This window comes from Thalassophryne amazonica, chromosome 22, assembly GCF_902500255.1.
Source record: "Thalassophryne amazonica chromosome 22, fThaAma1.1, whole genome shotgun sequence".
NCBI lineage: Eukaryota > Metazoa > Chordata > Actinopteri > Batrachoidiformes > Batrachoididae > Thalassophryne > Thalassophryne amazonica.
In genome coordinates this window covers 28,858,883-28,876,821 of record NC_047124.1, presented here as the reverse complement: position 1 = coordinate 28,876,821, position 17,939 = coordinate 28,858,883, and the positions used below count along the sequence as shown (strand labels likewise).

The following is a 17,939-nucleotide window of genomic DNA, read 5'->3' as shown; positions in this document are numbered from 1 at the left end:
AACGTCAACACTGTTGCCTCCCAGCAAGAAGGTTGTAGGATTGCTTCCCACCTGGTCCTTTGTGTGTGGAGTGTTCATGTTCTCTGTGTTTTCCAGGTGCATTTGTCAACTTCTGTCAGTGGCCCTGAGATAGACTGGCATCTGGGGTATACCCCACCTCTCGCCCAATGAAAGCTGGGATAGGCTCCAGCTCCCCCGTGACCTTTAAGGCCTGGTCACACGGTGATAGCTGAACGAAGGAAAAAGTCAAAAGCCACAAATCGTTGAGAAAAAGTGGACAAATGAGCCGGCACCTCTCCCATCACCGAAAAGCCTGCGAGTGCAGAGCGCATGAAAGACTGAAATGAAACCGAAACTAACAAAAGAAAATCAAAGCAAATGGCGACCTTAATGCTTTGCAGCTGCAGGATCTGGTTGTCTTGACAACATGTCTGTCTTCACTACAACATATGCGTGCACATGCACACTGCAGCCAAAGACAGCTGCAATGTGCGTAAACAATTAAAGTAGTTGATCAAACGCTCTTGTCGCTATTGTTTCTTTATGGAAACGTTGTGTTTCGTCCCACAAATGGACGACTTACGTTCATCTCGTCGGATCTTTAGTTATTGATCTGTTCAGATATCATCAATGTTCGTGCAAGATGTCGGACATGGGAGGTTGGACGAAGTTGGACGACAATTAAACGGAATGCTGATGGTACGGGAACTACACAAATGATGAGGAACCGGAATACAGATGAATTGAAGTTGTCGTCAGGATTCGTTCATATTTTTAACAGTTTGAAAATTCTGACGAAGCACCAGCTACAGAAACGGTTTAAACCATGTCTCCGAAAGTCAGTGCAAGTCCAGATTTCTTGTTTTGTTTTGGCTTGCCGTGTGACCGGGGCTTTAATTGGAATAAGCAGCTGTAGAAAATGAATGAAACTGCATATACTGTATTTGTGCGGTCAGAGTGCCCAGGGCGCACCCTGCCAAATTCTGCCTGAAGAGCGGGTGGGGGCGATGACTAAACGTGGCCAATATTATGTTCATCGGAACGCTCGTTTGAATAAAATGTCTGATTTACTCACAAATAAAAAATAAATCACAAATGACTCACTGTTTTGTCCTTTTATGTCCTTTTCTCATTCATTAAATGTGTTCTTTGTCAGCTGATGTCTGGCGAGTCAGTTCAGTTCTTTGAGTGGACGTCAGATAGAGAACTTTCCCAATGGTTTTTCTGTCCTGTACTTGTTTGTAACTTGCCACTGGACGCCCAGTCGATGTTAAGCGACTTTTGCATAAAATCTTTCACAGCAGAATTTCATCTTAACTTTCACAAAGCTAGAAATTGCCTCGAAATAGTTCCTATTTTCTAGCACAAGAGTTTTTCAAAATTAGAGCACATTTCAACATAAATAAACAACATCAACTCTGCTTTGTTTTTAATAATTATGGGTGAGTGGTGTTCAACCAACTTTCTTCTAAAAAAGGGGAGTAGACTGATGAACGGCCAGGGGCTGTCCAGCGTGCGGATATGGTAATTCACGCAAGTTGAATATTTTGTTGAACAAGTTGAATATCCAGTCATATTAATTTATAGCCAAAGGGAAGAGTTTGGTCACTTCTGTTTTAAGGGGAGAAAATAAATCAAAGACAGATCCATAAAATCCCTGAAAACAGACATCACAACACCACCCCAGTTCTTACGGGAAGGTGCGGGGATGGTGGGAGTCGGACACTCCTCCACTCTGCCATACAACGCCCCTTTGTCGTGTTGTAGATAACACCTAGCTTGAGCTGAAATAGCATACAGTGGCCAGCTCTGCTCCTAAGCGATGTCAGGCGACAATCTGATTTATTCATGCATTGCCCAAACTACCAGTGGTGGGCACAATTCCGCTAATCCACTAATCACTAATTAGTGAAGCTAACATTTTTGTTAGTGGATTAACTTTTCAGGTAACTCTGAAAACCATCAGCGGACGAATTAGCTTCTGCAAAATTTAGTTCCGCTAACTTTCAGTCTACTAACTTTTTGTTTTTTTTGCTGGCAAAGTGGCAAATTTAACGGTCAAAAATGTTTGTAAAATCATACACGTTCTGTTCATGAACACAAAGAGGTAGCTAACACTTCCGGTTCACAGGTCAGAGTACACAAGCGCAGACAAGACAAGAAGTTACACTGTAGACAAAAATGCTATGTAAGCAGCTCAAAAGTCAGTATTTATTTATTTAATTTAATTTCGTGCATTTGTTTTGTGTTAGTGAACCCAATACGGATGAGCGGTAGCTCCGCTAACAGTTTATAAATATATAATATAGAGAAAACTGTGACTTCTAATACTGCGCTTTACTGCTTTTGATAAACATGATGACAGTGTTTGGGGTTTTATTTTTTATTTATTTACTTTTTGTGTGTTCCTTTTTTGTTTGTGATTGCTTTTGAATTTACCCACCAGCCCCATGCAGCGCTTAAACTCGAAACAGTCTTATCAGTAGCTGACAGTGTAATCCAAAGTGGCCGCGACAGAGTCAATATTAAAAGCTCGTGGTTAGCGGCTAGCTGTAACTCCTGCAAATTTTTTTATCGGTTTATCGGTTTAGCGTTATAAAGTTACTTTTCAGTTAGCGGTTTAATAGTTATCAAAGCTAACTTTTAGGTTAGCTGTGCAAACTACATCATGACTAATTAAGTGAGCCAATACTTGCTCAGACTACACGCTCTGTGCATCACAAAGCTGAGCTGATTTGATTTTTTTTTTTTAATTTAACCTTTATTTAACCAGGTAAGTTATTAAGAAAAAAAATTCTTATTTACAATAATGATCTGGTGGATAGGGAAAACACAGAGGTAAATCACAAATCACAAATGTGGATCACACAACATATTTTACAGGTGGACACACCACAAATGGTCTTGTGCTATGCACTTAGACAATTGTCAAGATAGGGCCCAAAGAATATCCAAAACAAGTTTACACTTTAGACCATGCGATCATTTGACATTAAATTTGACATAAATGCAACTGTCCCTGCACACTCTTTCTGCAGTGAATACAAAATGCCCATTTGGCAGATGACTTTACAACACTTCTACTCAAAAGTGAAAAACTATCAGTGGCCATACATCCACAAAGCAGCTTACCATCACCACACACAGAGTCACCCTCAAAAAAAAAAAAAAAAATTGCTCTCTCTCATGCTTTTACCGGCCACAAATACACAGGCTGCAGTACTCACGATTTCTTGGCTTGTCATCGTCCATGCCCTCCTCTTCATTCTCCGGGTCGATATCTTCAGCCTGAGTGATCCAGTCCAGATAGCCCTACAGTCACACACAAACACTGTCATTAGTGTGTCGCTCAGCGCTCCTGTCACATCAGCAGAGCAGCGCTTGTATCATGGCTGCTTCATTTCTCCACACCGATGGGATTTGTTCTTCTCTTTGAACGTGCTCCTTGCTGGTGTTAAGAAGGGTTGTTCCCTTTGTGATGTCACCTTTAGTCCTTTTGTTTCTGCTTAATGGCAGGTGTGCAGCTTAGATCAACCTACCTTGAGGTCCTCTTCCAACTGCTGTTTCTCTCTGAGTTTCTGGAAGTCTCCACGTGCCTTTGCCTTCTCCCTCTCCTTAGAAAACTCTCTGAGAAAACAGAAGGAGAAGACAAAGAATCTGAAAGTCTAGACTGAAGAGGTCTAAAATACACAAAGTAGAATAACATTATGAGGAGACTGTTGTGCTTCACAGAGGAAAAAAACTGCAGAGATGAAAGACAAAAAGCTCTGCCAAGAAGAGAAGATGTTAGTGCGTAAATACAGACAAATGCACATTCAGATAGACACAAAGAATCTTTAAAGCTACAGTGTGCAGGATGTAGTGTCATCTAGTGGTGAGGCTGCAGATTGCATTATGCCGTCACCAGTCACAATTTGTATCTCTTCACATTGTCGATTCTTTGGTGACAAGGGATTTCTGATCCCTTGGGTTTTCTTTTAATAAGCATAACCAAGGGTTTATTAGGCTTGTTAGCCTGAGCTAGCAACCAGTAGATGGTGTGCAGGAAGTAAGTATGCCCCCTTTGGGCTTCTACACCAACATGGTGGCCTCCATGTTGATGGTCTCATTCCGAGCTTACAAAAACACATGATACATTGCTGCAGGTATTTCTACACAAATTAACAGGTGGATATGAATGCTATACTCCATTCCTGCTAATAAATGCCCATATATCCTAAACACTGTAGCTTTAAGGATCAGCTTTAGGGTCCGCTCTTACAACCCAGTAGAAAGGAGTCCACAAACCAAGTATTATTGCTACTTTTCAACTCACACTATTGCCATTTTCATGCCCATGTTCTTTCAATAGCTAGCTTACTTCTGCTCATCTGTCGCAACCATGGGTGTGTTGGTCTTCATTCCTCATTTTCAAATACCTCTATATATGTAGCCTTGACAACTGGTTACCCAATCATTTGTATGGAAACGTCCGTGATGTCCAACATATGTGCTAAGCTCCGCCTTCCATTTTTTTTTCAGTTTGGAATTTGCCTCGAATATGTTGAACAAAAAAAGGACTTTTACATAGATTTCAGAGAGACAGTGTGCACTGTGCAACAGGAAGCTAGCATTGGAAAGCTAACAATTTTTGGAATGCTAACAAGCTAGCTTCTTCAATTCAGTTGTTTAATCACTGGGGGGGGGGGGGGGGGGGGGTTGCACCTGTTGGGACATAAAGGAGATCAGGTGGCATAAAAAGACGAAGGAGGTGGAGAAGATGCAGCTCATATGCTTCACCTCAGGGAGCTCTGGTGCATGATTGATGGTCTGTGCTCACGCAGTTTGATACTTTATGTACAGAACTCTTTCCTCAAAGTAACAAACTGTCTCTTAAAGAGAAAGAGAGGTGGCCCTCTGATTGGTTTATTTCATGTTGGGCCCAAAACACAATAACTGAGGAAACACACAAAGCCTTTTGTTGCTTTGCCCCAAATGCATTATGTGCTTTAGACCGTGCAGCATTGATGAATAACGATGACTGAAATGTGATAAAGTGTGAGTGCGGTACACCAAGAAGTGGTGAGCATGTCACCTTCCACATGACACACCACTCTCTTAGATCAGGGGGCAGACAGAGAAGACCTTCATTTTGTTGTTATATACTGAATAGAATCTGCTGTTTTAATATGATTTTGAACACGATTTAAACAATTTGAGTACTGAATTCCAAATTAATGGCAGGGACTTGGAACTCCTGGAGTGATGAAACCTGCTGAAATGACATCAAGGTTTCAGGGCAGCAGAAATAAATTCAGGAACACTCCATTAAAACCTGCACTAGGGGAACCTCAGCACCAGGTGAGGAGATAAATGTGGATGAAATATGACAGGACGTGCAGAAACATTTGCAGTTTAAAGGAGCACAATTGTTATTCAAAGGTTTAGTGAATGTAAAATGATCAAACATCGGCACAAATGTCTTCTGAATATTTGTATTGTTGAACTGATAGACTGCTGAATATTTGTGCTGGTACAGTTGAACTGATAGATTGCTTGTCAGTTTGAGATCTTGTTTTTTTACATTCTTAGTGTACAAAGTCCATCGTAATCTGTAAGCAACACTTCTCATGACTGACAGAACATCTGGTCCTGTTATAGTTGCATTTAAATGCTTTTAAAACTGCCACACAAATCATATAATTTATAGTGGGACAGCCTAGGACCCCCCACCCACCCAACCTTCCCAAGAACTACATTTTTCATGACCCCAAAACATAATCAGGATGTTGCCAAAAATGAAAACTGGCCTCAAGCTTGATATTCAAGATGGGACGCAATATGGCCACCAAAACTGTTCCGACTCTCTCATTAAAACAAATTCAACAACATACAAATGACTTAATTTTTAATGACATTTTCCATGAAAGGTGAGTTTTAGGGTCCCCATTAATACATTTATGCATCAATCATTTCATTCGTGAATTTTGAAAATTGAAAATAGTGACCATAATAGCACCAAATGACTGTTTCCCATTACCAATACACCTACAGTGTTTCATAGCAACAAACATAGAATTAATAACAATGAATTTAGGTCATTTTGGACACCATGTTAAATATCTGGCTTCAGGCCACACTAAAAAAACCAACATGGGTGTTGTTACATGAACCTAAGTCTAACATGTAGCTTCTACGATCTTGTATGATATAAATCAAATTTTATGGTTGAACCATTCAAATCATGTAGTTTTAACATAACATGCAAAGACTTAAAATTTTACTTGATCAGTTGAACATAATAAAATTATGGAAAGTATTTCCACCAAGTAAAATGCGTTAAACTTAGCCAGGAAACATATTGCTGAGTGATCTCAATGTAAATTTGTTGGCGTCAACATGAAGAAAATTGCATTCCTGTTACTTAACTACCATGGTTCAAGCCAACTAGATTGTAAAGGTAAATGTAGGCCTAATGTAAATTTGTTGGGTCAACATGATGCATTTGCGTTACTGTTACTTTATTAACTATGGCTCAGGCCAACTAGATTTGTAAGGGTAAATATAACAAAAAAAGTAAGCCCCTTTGGCTGCTCCATTGTTTGCATTCGGGGTCACCACAGCAAATCCAAAGTTACAAATTTACATTGAGCTCACTCAGCAAAATTGTTTTCTGGCCAAATTATACTGGGGTGGAAATACTTTCCATAATTTTATTATGTTCACGAAGCAAGTTATTTTTTTTATGTGTGTGTATTTTTTACATTTTTGAAAAACATCCTTTGTCACTGTCAAAGGATCCTTAGCAAATAAGGAATGGGAAATAGGTGATGACTTCATTAACTTTCATGGGGCAGTGTTTTGGTTTTCCACAAAGGGAACCAAAAAAAGTGTCAAGATGTGACTGTGCCAGGTGTGCAGGTACACCATGGCTTTCTTGACAGCTAACACCTCTCGCACAATAGTGAGCAATATTTTCTTAGAAATTTAATCCTCAGACCCCGATCATGTGAGATTTCCCACCCATAAGGCCAGGCTAAGGATTTGTCAAGGGCCACGTGTTTGTCGGCGTGCAACAACATTCCTAAGCCAAAGAAGCAAACACATCCCAAACCAGAAGCTTGGGACTCCGACGAGGGTGGTCGCATCTCCTCCACTCTCCCTTATCTCTGTTCTCTGCCTTAACCTTCAAGTCCCACTTCACCAGACTGTGAATTCCTCAAATTATATTGGATTTTGGATCTATTGGACTACTATTGGATTAACCATGGAATTGATCAGCTGGTCTCTGAATGCTATTGACACCATTTTTTCTACAAGAAGGTTAGGACCGGGGGGATCCTACCTGCCCAGATGGAATGTATCCTGCGGGCTATGTTTCGACGCCTGGAGTTCCTGGTGTGTGGCATGCTTGGCGCCTTTCTCCGTTGAGGACGTCGAGGATTTATTCATTCTTGGTCTCATGGTGGCAGGGCGGGTACTTTTTGACTTATGTGCTGCCCTGATCTACCGGAAATTGGCAAAGACGGCGGCATCAAGAACCATGGCCCCTCGCTTGTCCATCATGATTAACGAGGTTGGCAAGGCAGTGCATTCTCAGACTGCGATGACTCTTGAACTCAGACGCAAATTGGATGACATCTTGGAGCAGATGCGTGCCTTGCAGTTGAAGTTGAAGATTTCAGAAGCCGGTGAATATTCTTAATTCATAATTGGGATTTGGTTGTGCAAGTGGAACTGTTAAAAAGTGATTTTACTACAACCCCTGGCAAAAATGATGGAATCACCGGAGGATGTTCATTCAGTTGTTTAATTTTGTAGAAAAAAAGCAGATCACAGACATGACACAAAACTAAAGTCATTTCAAATGGCAACTTTCTGGCTTTAAGAAACACTATAAGAAATCAAGAAAAAAGATTGTGGCAGTCAGTAATGATTACTTTTTTAGACCAAGCAGAGGAAAAAAATATGGAATCACTCAATTCTGAGGAAAAAATTATGGAATCACCCTGTAAATTTTCATCCCCAAAACTAACACCTGCATCATATCAGATCTGCTCGTTAGTCTGCATCTAAAAAGGAGTGAACCACCTTGGAGAGCTGTTGCACCAAGTGGACTGACATGAATCATGGCTCCAACACGAGATATGTCAATTGAAACAAAGGAGGGATTATCAAACTCTTAAAAGAGAGTAAATCATCATGCAGAAAACTTAAAGCAATATGTCTCAAAAATCGAAAATGCACAACAAAACAAATGAGGAACGAATGGGAGGAAACTGGGTCAACGTCTGTGACCGAACTGTAAGAAACCGCCTAAGGAAATGGGATTTACATACAGAAAAGCTAAACGAAAGCCATCATTAACACCTAAACAGAAAAAAACAAGGTTACAATGGGCTAAGGAAAAGAATCGTGGACTGTGGATGACTGGATGAAAGTCATATTCAGTGATGAATCTCGAATCTGCATTGGGCAAGGTGATGATGCTGGAACTTTTGTTTGGTGCCGTTCCAATGAGATTTATAAAGATGACTGCCTGAAGAGAACATGTAAATTTCCACAGTCATTGATGATATGGGGCTGCATGTCAGGTAAAGGCACTGGGGAGATGGCTGTCATTACATCATCAATAAATGCACAAGTTTACGTTGATATTTTGGACAATTGAAAGGATGTTTGGGGATGATGAAATCATTTTTCAAGATGATAATGCATCTTGCCATAGAGCAAAAACTGCGAAAACATTCCTTGCAAAAAGACAACTAGGGTCAATGTCGGCAGGGTCAATGTCAACGAGCAGATCTGATTTGATGCAGGTGTTAGTTTGAGGATGAAAATTTACAGGGTGATTCCATAATTTTTCCTCAGAATTGAGTGATTCCATATTTTTTTCCTCTGCTTGGTCTAAAAAAGTAACCGTTACTGACTGCCATAATATTTTTTCTTGATTTCTTATAGTGTTTCTTAAAGGCAGAAAGTTGCCATTTGAAATGACTTAGTTTTGTGTCATGTCTGTGATCTGCTTTTTTTCTACAAAAAATTAACAACTGAATGAACATCCTCCGAGGCCGGTGAATTCCATAATTTTTGCCAGGGTTGTACTGTAACCATAACATTACAGGCTTATCAAGCCTGAAGTAAATTGACTGTTTTTTCTCCAGAGGGATTGTTTCGGCCTGGGGATCATTGGCTGTTTCTTATCTCATCGCACAAAGACAATAAACTTTTGACAGGACTGAAGCATGCTCCATTCCTCCCTCCACCCCTCCTTCCCCCATCAACCCAACCCTTTCCGCGCCGCTAACGTCACTCCGTCTCCCTTCGGCGGGGGCGGTGTGTGTTTTAGCTGCAAGCCCACTCCCCCCCAAGCTGTGGGTGGCACATCTCAGGGTGCTTGCGTGACCTTCACCCACTTGCCTCAAGTTTGGATAACGGACTTCTTCAAACATTAGTGCCCATAAACACTGTCAAATGTGTATGTGTTGCCTTAATTCTGATGTGTGCCATTATTACGGTAAACAAGTAATAATTGTGGACTAATTGCTGTCTGAGGTAACTGGAGTGTAAACGTAATTCTCCACTGTGAGATCAATAAAGTATATCTAATCCACAGATGTCCCAAGATCGACCCTGGATGCAGACAGAAGGCTCCGTCTGTAACCATGTGACTGTAAATGAGCTGCCACAACTAAGCGCTGGACAGTGGCAGCCATTTTTATTATGTTGTAGCACAGCGAGTACACTATGATGACTTGGCTACATTCAGCCGTCATTCAACAATGAAATGAAAATCAAACTGTGGCAATGTCATCAATGCAAACAATACAATTCAATTAGTCTAATGCTTATAGGTTCATAAAATTAATGATTAGCAGACATTTTGCGATGGAAACCAAATATTGGATTCAATCACATCATGTGTAAATAGGCTCTAAAAACCATATCGCTGTACCCCTGCTGCCCTGATACTGGACTGATGGATGCTATTTGCATCTTTCTGCACCGAAGAGCAAAAACTGTCTCCATTTAGTCATGTGACTGCAACAACAACAAAAAACCCACACACATCGCTGATCGATGAGCAATAGGACAAAACGCTACTGTCTTGTTTGTTTGAAAATTAGGACACCCGACACTATTGATCTTTGTGCGAGTGTGAGCAGCTGAGCGATAAAGACAATTCTGATAAGCTCTGATCATCATAGTTTCATCTTTACGCTCATCTCTGTATTCCTCTCAGGCCCTCGTTCTCTCTGGCCGTTGTATTTACGTATGGGATCAAATCCAGACATCAGTTTTCTGCCCTCCTCTTTCACCATTACTTATTATGCCAATCTAAGTCCCACACACAACATGGAAGAAGCAGCTGGTAAAAGGTCAGACTTTGTAGTGTGTTGACAGCAACATTAGTCACAACTCAGACAAAGACTCAGCTCCCCCGCCCCCACTGTTTGGAACGGACTGATCTCTGCTGTTTTCCCCATCAAGCTTCTGTCACTTTGTAGTCTGTGTCAAAGGTCAGAAACAGGTCAATCAGAGACTTCATGCCCCCTAAACATGATCCCTATTTTGCAGTACATACATATGGAAAAAAAAACGACATCACAAGAAGCTGCGGAAAAATTTCCCACTTTTGCTCCAACACCTTCATACAACTCTCCTAAAATCCCTTCACATGAAAATTGTGGTGTTTTTTGTGTCATAATTGTGATTCGTTAACTCAATGAAACGTCAACATTTCTCAACATTGCACCCAATGAGTCAAAATTTCACACATTCTCGAGAAATGTTGGTTTCTCAGAATTCAAAATATGGGGAACCACACCCTACTTTTTCTGGGTTAGGCTCAAAACTTCTGAATGCCCCTCATAGATCTCTGGTTAGTTTTTTCCACCTGCAGAACACACTAGTGGTTTCTCTATGTTGTTTGTTTTGCCACGGCGCACAGAGCACAGTGCAGGTGTCTCTCTGGCTTTACGTTCAGTTTTAATATGTGCTTAATGCTCTTCTTTTCTTTGGGTCTGGATGTTTTGTGTTTTCTCTGTCATTCTTCACAGTATCACAATCTAATATTAGCTTCCTTGTGATTATGGCCGTTGTAATTTCATCATCAGCTATTAATTCTTACAGGTTTTAATCCTTCAAGCTGTCATGTCTTTGTGTTTCCACTGTGAATGTACTAGCGTCCTTTAACATGCATTTAATTTCAAGTGTCCCTTGCCAGATGGTCACAGTTCTATCCCACTTTCTAGTGTTCTCAGTGAGTTTTATTAGTGTTTCAGCTATTCCCACATTCTGAACATTGCTATGTATGCTGACCTTAGAATTAGCCTAATGTCCTAAGGACACAGTTGTGCACCCAACCCTAGCCAGGCCTTTTTGTATAACACCTCTCGGATTGGAAACTCTGCCTTCAGTGGAACTGCCTTATTGTATAAGAACCAAGCCTGTCCCTGCCTGTAATAAACAATGTTTAACACCACTCAAGGTTGTCATTCATGACCAATCGCAATCACAATCCCAATCAAATCCAAGATGGCTGCTCTGAAGTGAAAGCCGCCATTTGTTATTTTTTTATTTATTTTTTAGGACCTCTGTCTTTTATGTGTACAATTACATGCACATTACTGTCTTATTGCTCTCTATGGACATGGTGCTATGATGTCTTTATACTTAAAATGCCACATAATGTTTATCAGCTGGTGCCACCCGTATTGGCTAACCTGGTAGCTATTATTAACAACATCTGTTGGGCCACATATTTGTTTTGTAGCACTATATACTCTAAACGAACAAGTACAACAAAGGCTTTCTTTGAGCTGTCCATCTTGTTTTCCAATTTATGATGTGTGAAAACTGGAATGAATTATAATTCAGGAATTCCAACTTCTGACAGAGGCAACTGGAACTGGAATGCAGTATGAAGGTTTACTGCAGTCGCAAAGAGTGTAGTGATTCTCAGGTGGAGGCTCAGGGATGTTTATCCTCAGTTTTTACACTGGTGCTTGTTCCTGGGTTGCACTGTGAGGGAACGTCAGCTGATACATTTTGGCCATTTGGCTCATTTCTTTGGGCAAGATCCTTAGCGTTGAGGACCCTGGCAACTGGACAAATCTAAGGACATGGCCATGTTTCACCTTGCTGTGGCAAATAGACTGTTACTTTTAAGGTGGCGATGAAACCAATTGTATGCTTGGGTACTTGCCATCCAGGACCTGAGGCAATTCTGTGGTGTGGTGGATCTGACATCAATGCCTGCTCCTAGACCTTATTCCCAGATACCATTGGTGGTCTATGGATAGGACACCAGTCTGTTGCAGGTATTTTCCCAGCCATGTCATGTCCAGGGACACATACAGGCTTGATCCCAGATCCCCAGATTCTTCAACTCCTTATCACACTAAGCTTTCTATTCCACAAGTATTTTGAACACAATCTTTTTGACATATGATTCATGTAAAAAAAAAATGTCAACACTCAAGCAAACTAGGTAAAAATATTTGCAGATAGGACCTACATTTGTCATGTTTCTACAAAAAAACTATTATTTTGTCCACATCAATGCTGAATGCTTAATTACAATGATCAAATTTCAGTGCTTCTATTTCGTTGCATCTCTTGATTGTGCAGTGCCATGTGGGAATTAGTGACAAGTTAAAGTTACATTCTGAACTGCTGAAAAATGACTGCTAAGTATTTATGCTGTGTACAAACAGTTTGTATTTGTCCTGATATTTGGCCCACTGAGGGTCTGACGCCATACAGATAACTCATCGCTGTTTTTCTATTAAATGACAATGTGTTCTGGAACAGCAGCAGCTCTGAGAACTGAACACCCAGAGCCCTATCTTGCACTGCACCTGACGCAGTTGTAGTTGTCTTGCCCAGCACCCATGTCCTATAAATTCCAAGCAGAAATGTATGTATAAAAATGACATGTGGCTAGACTGTGATTGCACCATAGACCAACAAAAACCTGGTCTAAGGTCCAACATAGTGTATTTCTAGCATTTAAGAGCACAACTCTCAGATGCACCATACATAAGCAGGTTGACTATGACTACGTTTACATGCCATTAATATTCAGGATAAGGTCAATATTCCAGTTTCTGAATCATTAGGAATAACCCATTTACATGCTTAAGCAGACAGAGTTACTCCTGTATACATGGTCATTGGTATCATTTGGAATATCCCCATCTAAACAGCGACACACGTCTTCGACAGGTGCTTGATTTGGTCTGGCGTTCGTGCAAATCCTGCTTTGTGTAAAACCCCTCACTAAACACTTTATACACTTTTCTCAAGCAGGCATCAACATTTCCTCACTTTTCTCTCCTGTGTAAACACTCTCTTTTTTCTTCTGGGCGAGAAGATTATAACAGACACACGCAGAATACAATGCGTGTGCTCTCCCTTCGCTCACTGCCTCCGGGGGTACGGATGCGGGACCCGCAAAGAATCCAAGTCATGGCCACGGAGCTCTGCGGCTGCAGTATACCGAGACCCTGCGGCGCTGTGGATTTTTTCCACAAGAATCTATCCTTGCGGGCTGCCTCCACATCAAAACAGCGAGCGTAGTCTCTGGACCTGTTGCCACAGTTATCGCAACTCCGCACAGCAGAGAGGGGGGCGGCGTGAGTGGCCTGCTGCGGCGTTTACCAAGCCCGCAGACTCAGTAATTGCATCGGAGGCAGAGCAATTGTGGTGACCGGTGCCGCGACCGGCCCGCCTGACAAGGACGCAGAACACAATGTGCTGTTTACCTCTGTTCTGTGGTGTCCGGTGGCTGCGCGTGCCGCATACAAGTAGTTGCCGTACTCAAAAGACCAAGATTCCTTGCGGATAGGACATGCGCAGAACACAAAATAATGTTCCTTTCTATGGCGATATCCCGATGCGTGTTTATATGACCTGATATAAGGAGTAACCCAGGGGTCATATTCGAGTTTTTAAAAACCAGAATATGAGCATATTCGGGTTTTTGCGGGTGTTTACATGGCCATAGCGCAACCAGGTTATGATAATATTCCGGCTATGAAAGGCTGCATGCAAACGTAATCAATGCAGCCTACGTCTACACACAATAAATGTGAATAAAACCAACTATCAATTAAATAAAAGTTTTCAATTCATGCAAAAAACCCCCTTCATCTTACTTTTTCAGTGCTTCACCTCAGGCAGCTTGGTGGGCACAAATCGTTATCTTTTCAGACAAGGTCTCACTCAAGGTCTGCTTTTAAATGAGAAGTGCCTGAAATACTCCAACTCTTAAAGGAGATGACAGATGATGCAAATTGGTTTATTTCATGTTATACTCAAACCATGGCTAATTTAGGGGATGACTTCAACACCCTTGTGCCCACTGTGATATTTTGTGCTCAGATTTTATGCTCTGTAAATAACAATGTGGAACTGGACATGCCCCAAAAACCTTTGAGCCATGCATTATAGGCTGTGTGATATAGGTAGTCAAGATAGGGCCCTTAGTGATAAGTGACAGTGCTGTTCACTCGCTTCTAAGACTGGAAAATCATTCATTGGTCAGAAGTAAGTTTGCTGGATTGCTGCAAAAACAACAAGGTCTTGAGTTCATGGAAAATGGAACAAACACCAAAACTTTCAGCATATAAAGTATGAATATCACACAATGTAACTCACTGCAACTGTAAAATACCAACAAGAAAAATAATAACCTGATCAATTTAAATAGCAATTAGAATAGGCATCAGTTGCTTTAAATTTACAAAACGTTTTTCATGGTGCTTTGAATTTAGGTGAAAATACAATAGAAACTCAGCTGTAAGCATATTTACAGATTAGAACAAGGAAACCAGACAGATCGCAGACAGACATCGACTTCACTCAACATATCATGTGATATCACTGATAGAGCTGTTGGTTCTACACAGAAAACTCGTTTCAGTATCCCACCTAGTTCCTGAGATATGCTGATTCGTGTATTTTAGATGGGCTCTGAGCAACCTTTGACCTATGACTCTCAATATGACCTATGTTGCAAGAGGATGGCCCACAGAGTTTATCCCTCAAGACCTGACTGAAACTGCTCTTACATGTGGAAGATATCAGCAACAGATAGTAGAGAGCGACCTGTGACTCGACCTTGACCTTAGACCTTGACATGACCTGTGATGCTAGAGGCCCACAGAGGTTATCCCCTAAACTTGACTGACATAGTTCTTTGCATTTTGGAGATATCACTGTTGACATGACCTTTTATTTGACCTATCTGGTCTATGACCTTGACATGGCCTGTGTCGTGAGAGGACGGTTTACAGAGTTTATCCACCAAGTTTGATGACATTGCTTTTTGTGTTTTTAAAGATAATCCCTGTTAATATGAGACCTCAGATTTGACCTCTGACCTATGACTTTGAGGTGACCTCTGCTGTGAGAGGATGGTCCACACAGTGTTTACTCTCCAAGTTTGATTAAACTGCTCTTTGCGTTTTGAACATAATCACCACAGACACCATAATCTGACCTCTGATTTGACCTTAACCTTCAACCTATGATCTCAAAAAGGCCTCTGTTTGCGAGAAGATGGGCCCAAAGACAGAGTGGAATGGCTCTTTGCATTTTGAGGATATTGAAAACAAATAAACATACAGACAAACAAACACGGTGAGGGTAATAAATCTCATTAAAATAGTTAATAATTTAATTGCTGTGTGTGTGTGTGTGTGTGTTATGTAAAACTGCACTTATATCAACTTCATTAAAAAAATCCAATTAATTCACTGTAAACTTACATAAATGAAGCCAGAAATACAAAGCAGCAAGAAAAGACCAAAAGCCTCCAAGTAGAAAATCACAAAGGGGAAACAGTCGCCCCTGCTTCATCCCCCAGATGTTAGTTCTGAGTGACCTTTGACCCTGACCTTACCCGCTCAACACACCAAGAACCAAGTTTAGCACAAAGAAGGAGCCGATGATGATTAAGGTGACAAAATAGACCCAAGGCCACTTGTTTCCTACTGCGTCATTGACCTGTGGGGAGAGACGGAGGGACAGACAGAATGGACCACAGAGGGGATGGAGGCGAGAACGTTAAGGGGGGGACAAGTGAATAAGGTAAAGATGGAGGACAGCAAACAAATGAACAGATAAAGGTGGCAGGGATGAGAGTGGGGGGGGGGGTGGATATGCAAGGAGGGAAGGAGTTAGTGAAGGTTCCCACCAGATGGACTCGTTTGCTTCACCACGCCCCCTGCTGGGAGCACCTGCCACGTACGTCACAGGCTTTCCGAGTTCAAACCCACAGCACAGTACTCGGGGCAGAACTCCTTTAAGGAGACACATTACAGAGCGGCCAAACACCAGAGAAAGAAGAAGCTGGAAAGATGATTTTCTGTGGAAGTTTAGAAAGTAAAAAAAAAAAAAAAAACACGAGTTCCACTCAGAGCGTTTCACACTTAATCACTGTGGAGAGAAAAGAATTACAGTTCAACTGACTCTGCAGCAAGACTCCCGGAGGCTGGACACCAGTTCAACTTTTTTTTTTTTTTTTGGTTTGTTTTGAACATAAAAAGTGATGTTGGCAACAAACACACAAACAAACAAACAAACAAACAAACAAACAAACAAACAACAAATTTCTGCCTTTAATTCCCAATTACTTCCAGATTCACTCTGTCCTCAAGAAGCCTTTTATGCCTGATGTGTTTTCCCTCTTGTGCAAGTTTTTTTTAGCGTTCCACCTCCATGCCTGACCTGAGGGGTGAATTATTTATACTCCAGTGTGTCCCTACAGGACGGCTGGTGCTTGTACTAAAGCAGGGTGACTTGGCAGTGCAGGATAAAACAGCACCCAGCTCTGCTGCCCGAGTGCCATTTACTGAACCAAACACACACACATATACCACACCACACGGACTGGGATTACACTGTAGAACTGTAGGCGGGTGGTAGCATGTGTCGCGGACACAAATATTCACACACTATGGTTGCATATAAACATTATATGAATGTCTACACCTGGGATCAGTGTGCACCACAAAACACATTCATGTTTTCAGGCTGTCATACTGAAGTTGGAGTATCACTGCCGTCTGTGAGATAACTTTAAATTATGTAACATAACTTCAGTTCTTACAGATTTTTTTTCCTCTGATGGTAGCGACCTTAGCATTTGCACAGCTAAGATATGCGATTGCAAGAGTGACAAGGTGTAATTCTCAAGCTTCGATTTCTAAAACATACTTACAGCCTGGTATAAAAACAGTTTTGGTCTCTGCAGATAATATGGCATGTGATAATAATAATGATAATAATAATAATAATAATAATTATTATTATTATTATTCACAATCGTAAGTTGTGCTTGTCAGGAGAAATTCCATCCTTCTGTAGTCCTTTCGGCAAATTTTTTTTATCATAAAACTCAAAACCTGCAAAAACTCCTCAAATCTAATTTTTTATACATTAATACTGGGAGGTCAAAGCTCTTTGTACCAAAGGAAAAAAAAAAAAAAATCATGTATTTCTGACATTTATAAACGTCGTCTTCACCCAATTTTGGGTGTCAAGTAGGAAATGTACCAGAAGCTCTGAAATCCTCACATCGTCTGCTAGATGGCGACAAAAGCTGCTCAAATGTGCGGCAAGATCTCGGCTGTTTATTCGTTTGAGAGGTTAACCTTTGGCAAAAGTAAGATGGGCTGCCAGCTAAAAGTTTATTTATAGTTGTGTCCCTTCACATTATGGGTAACTTACCTGTTATAATAATAATAATAATAATTAATAATATAATATAATAATAAAACTCTTCAGTTTAAGATATTTTGAGACATAGTTATGAATAATTAGGGGTGTGGCTGCTTTGAAGGACAGCTGTGTCAAAGGGTCAGGATGAGTCCATACTCCAGGGCCCTACTAGCAGTTACTGTTAGCTTCTGTGGACTTGATTGTGTATATGTTGTTTTTGACCATTTTAT

General features: G+C 40.9%; 1 protein-coding gene across 4 annotated transcripts in view; it reads right to left on the bottom strand.

Annotated features, from left to right (window-relative positions):
* Window positions 1-17,939, bottom strand: part of cacna1c (calcium channel, voltage-dependent, L type, alpha 1C subunit) — a 531,481-nt gene that overhangs the window by 149,364 nt on the left and 364,178 nt on the right. For 3 of the 4 annotated variants that reach the window (XM_034163900.1, XM_034163902.1, XM_034163901.1), the window contains exons 3-4: window positions 3,540-3,627; window positions 3,228-3,312 (exon numbers count right to left, since the gene is read on the bottom strand). In XM_034163900.1, the coding sequence (XP_034019791.1) occupies window positions 3,228-3,312; window positions 3,540-3,627 (173 nt within the window). Of the gene's footprint in view, window positions 1-3,227; window positions 3,313-3,539; window positions 3,628-15,889; window positions 15,994-17,939 lie in introns of all 4 variants that reach the window. The other variant, XM_034163903.1, reaches the window with a different exon arrangement.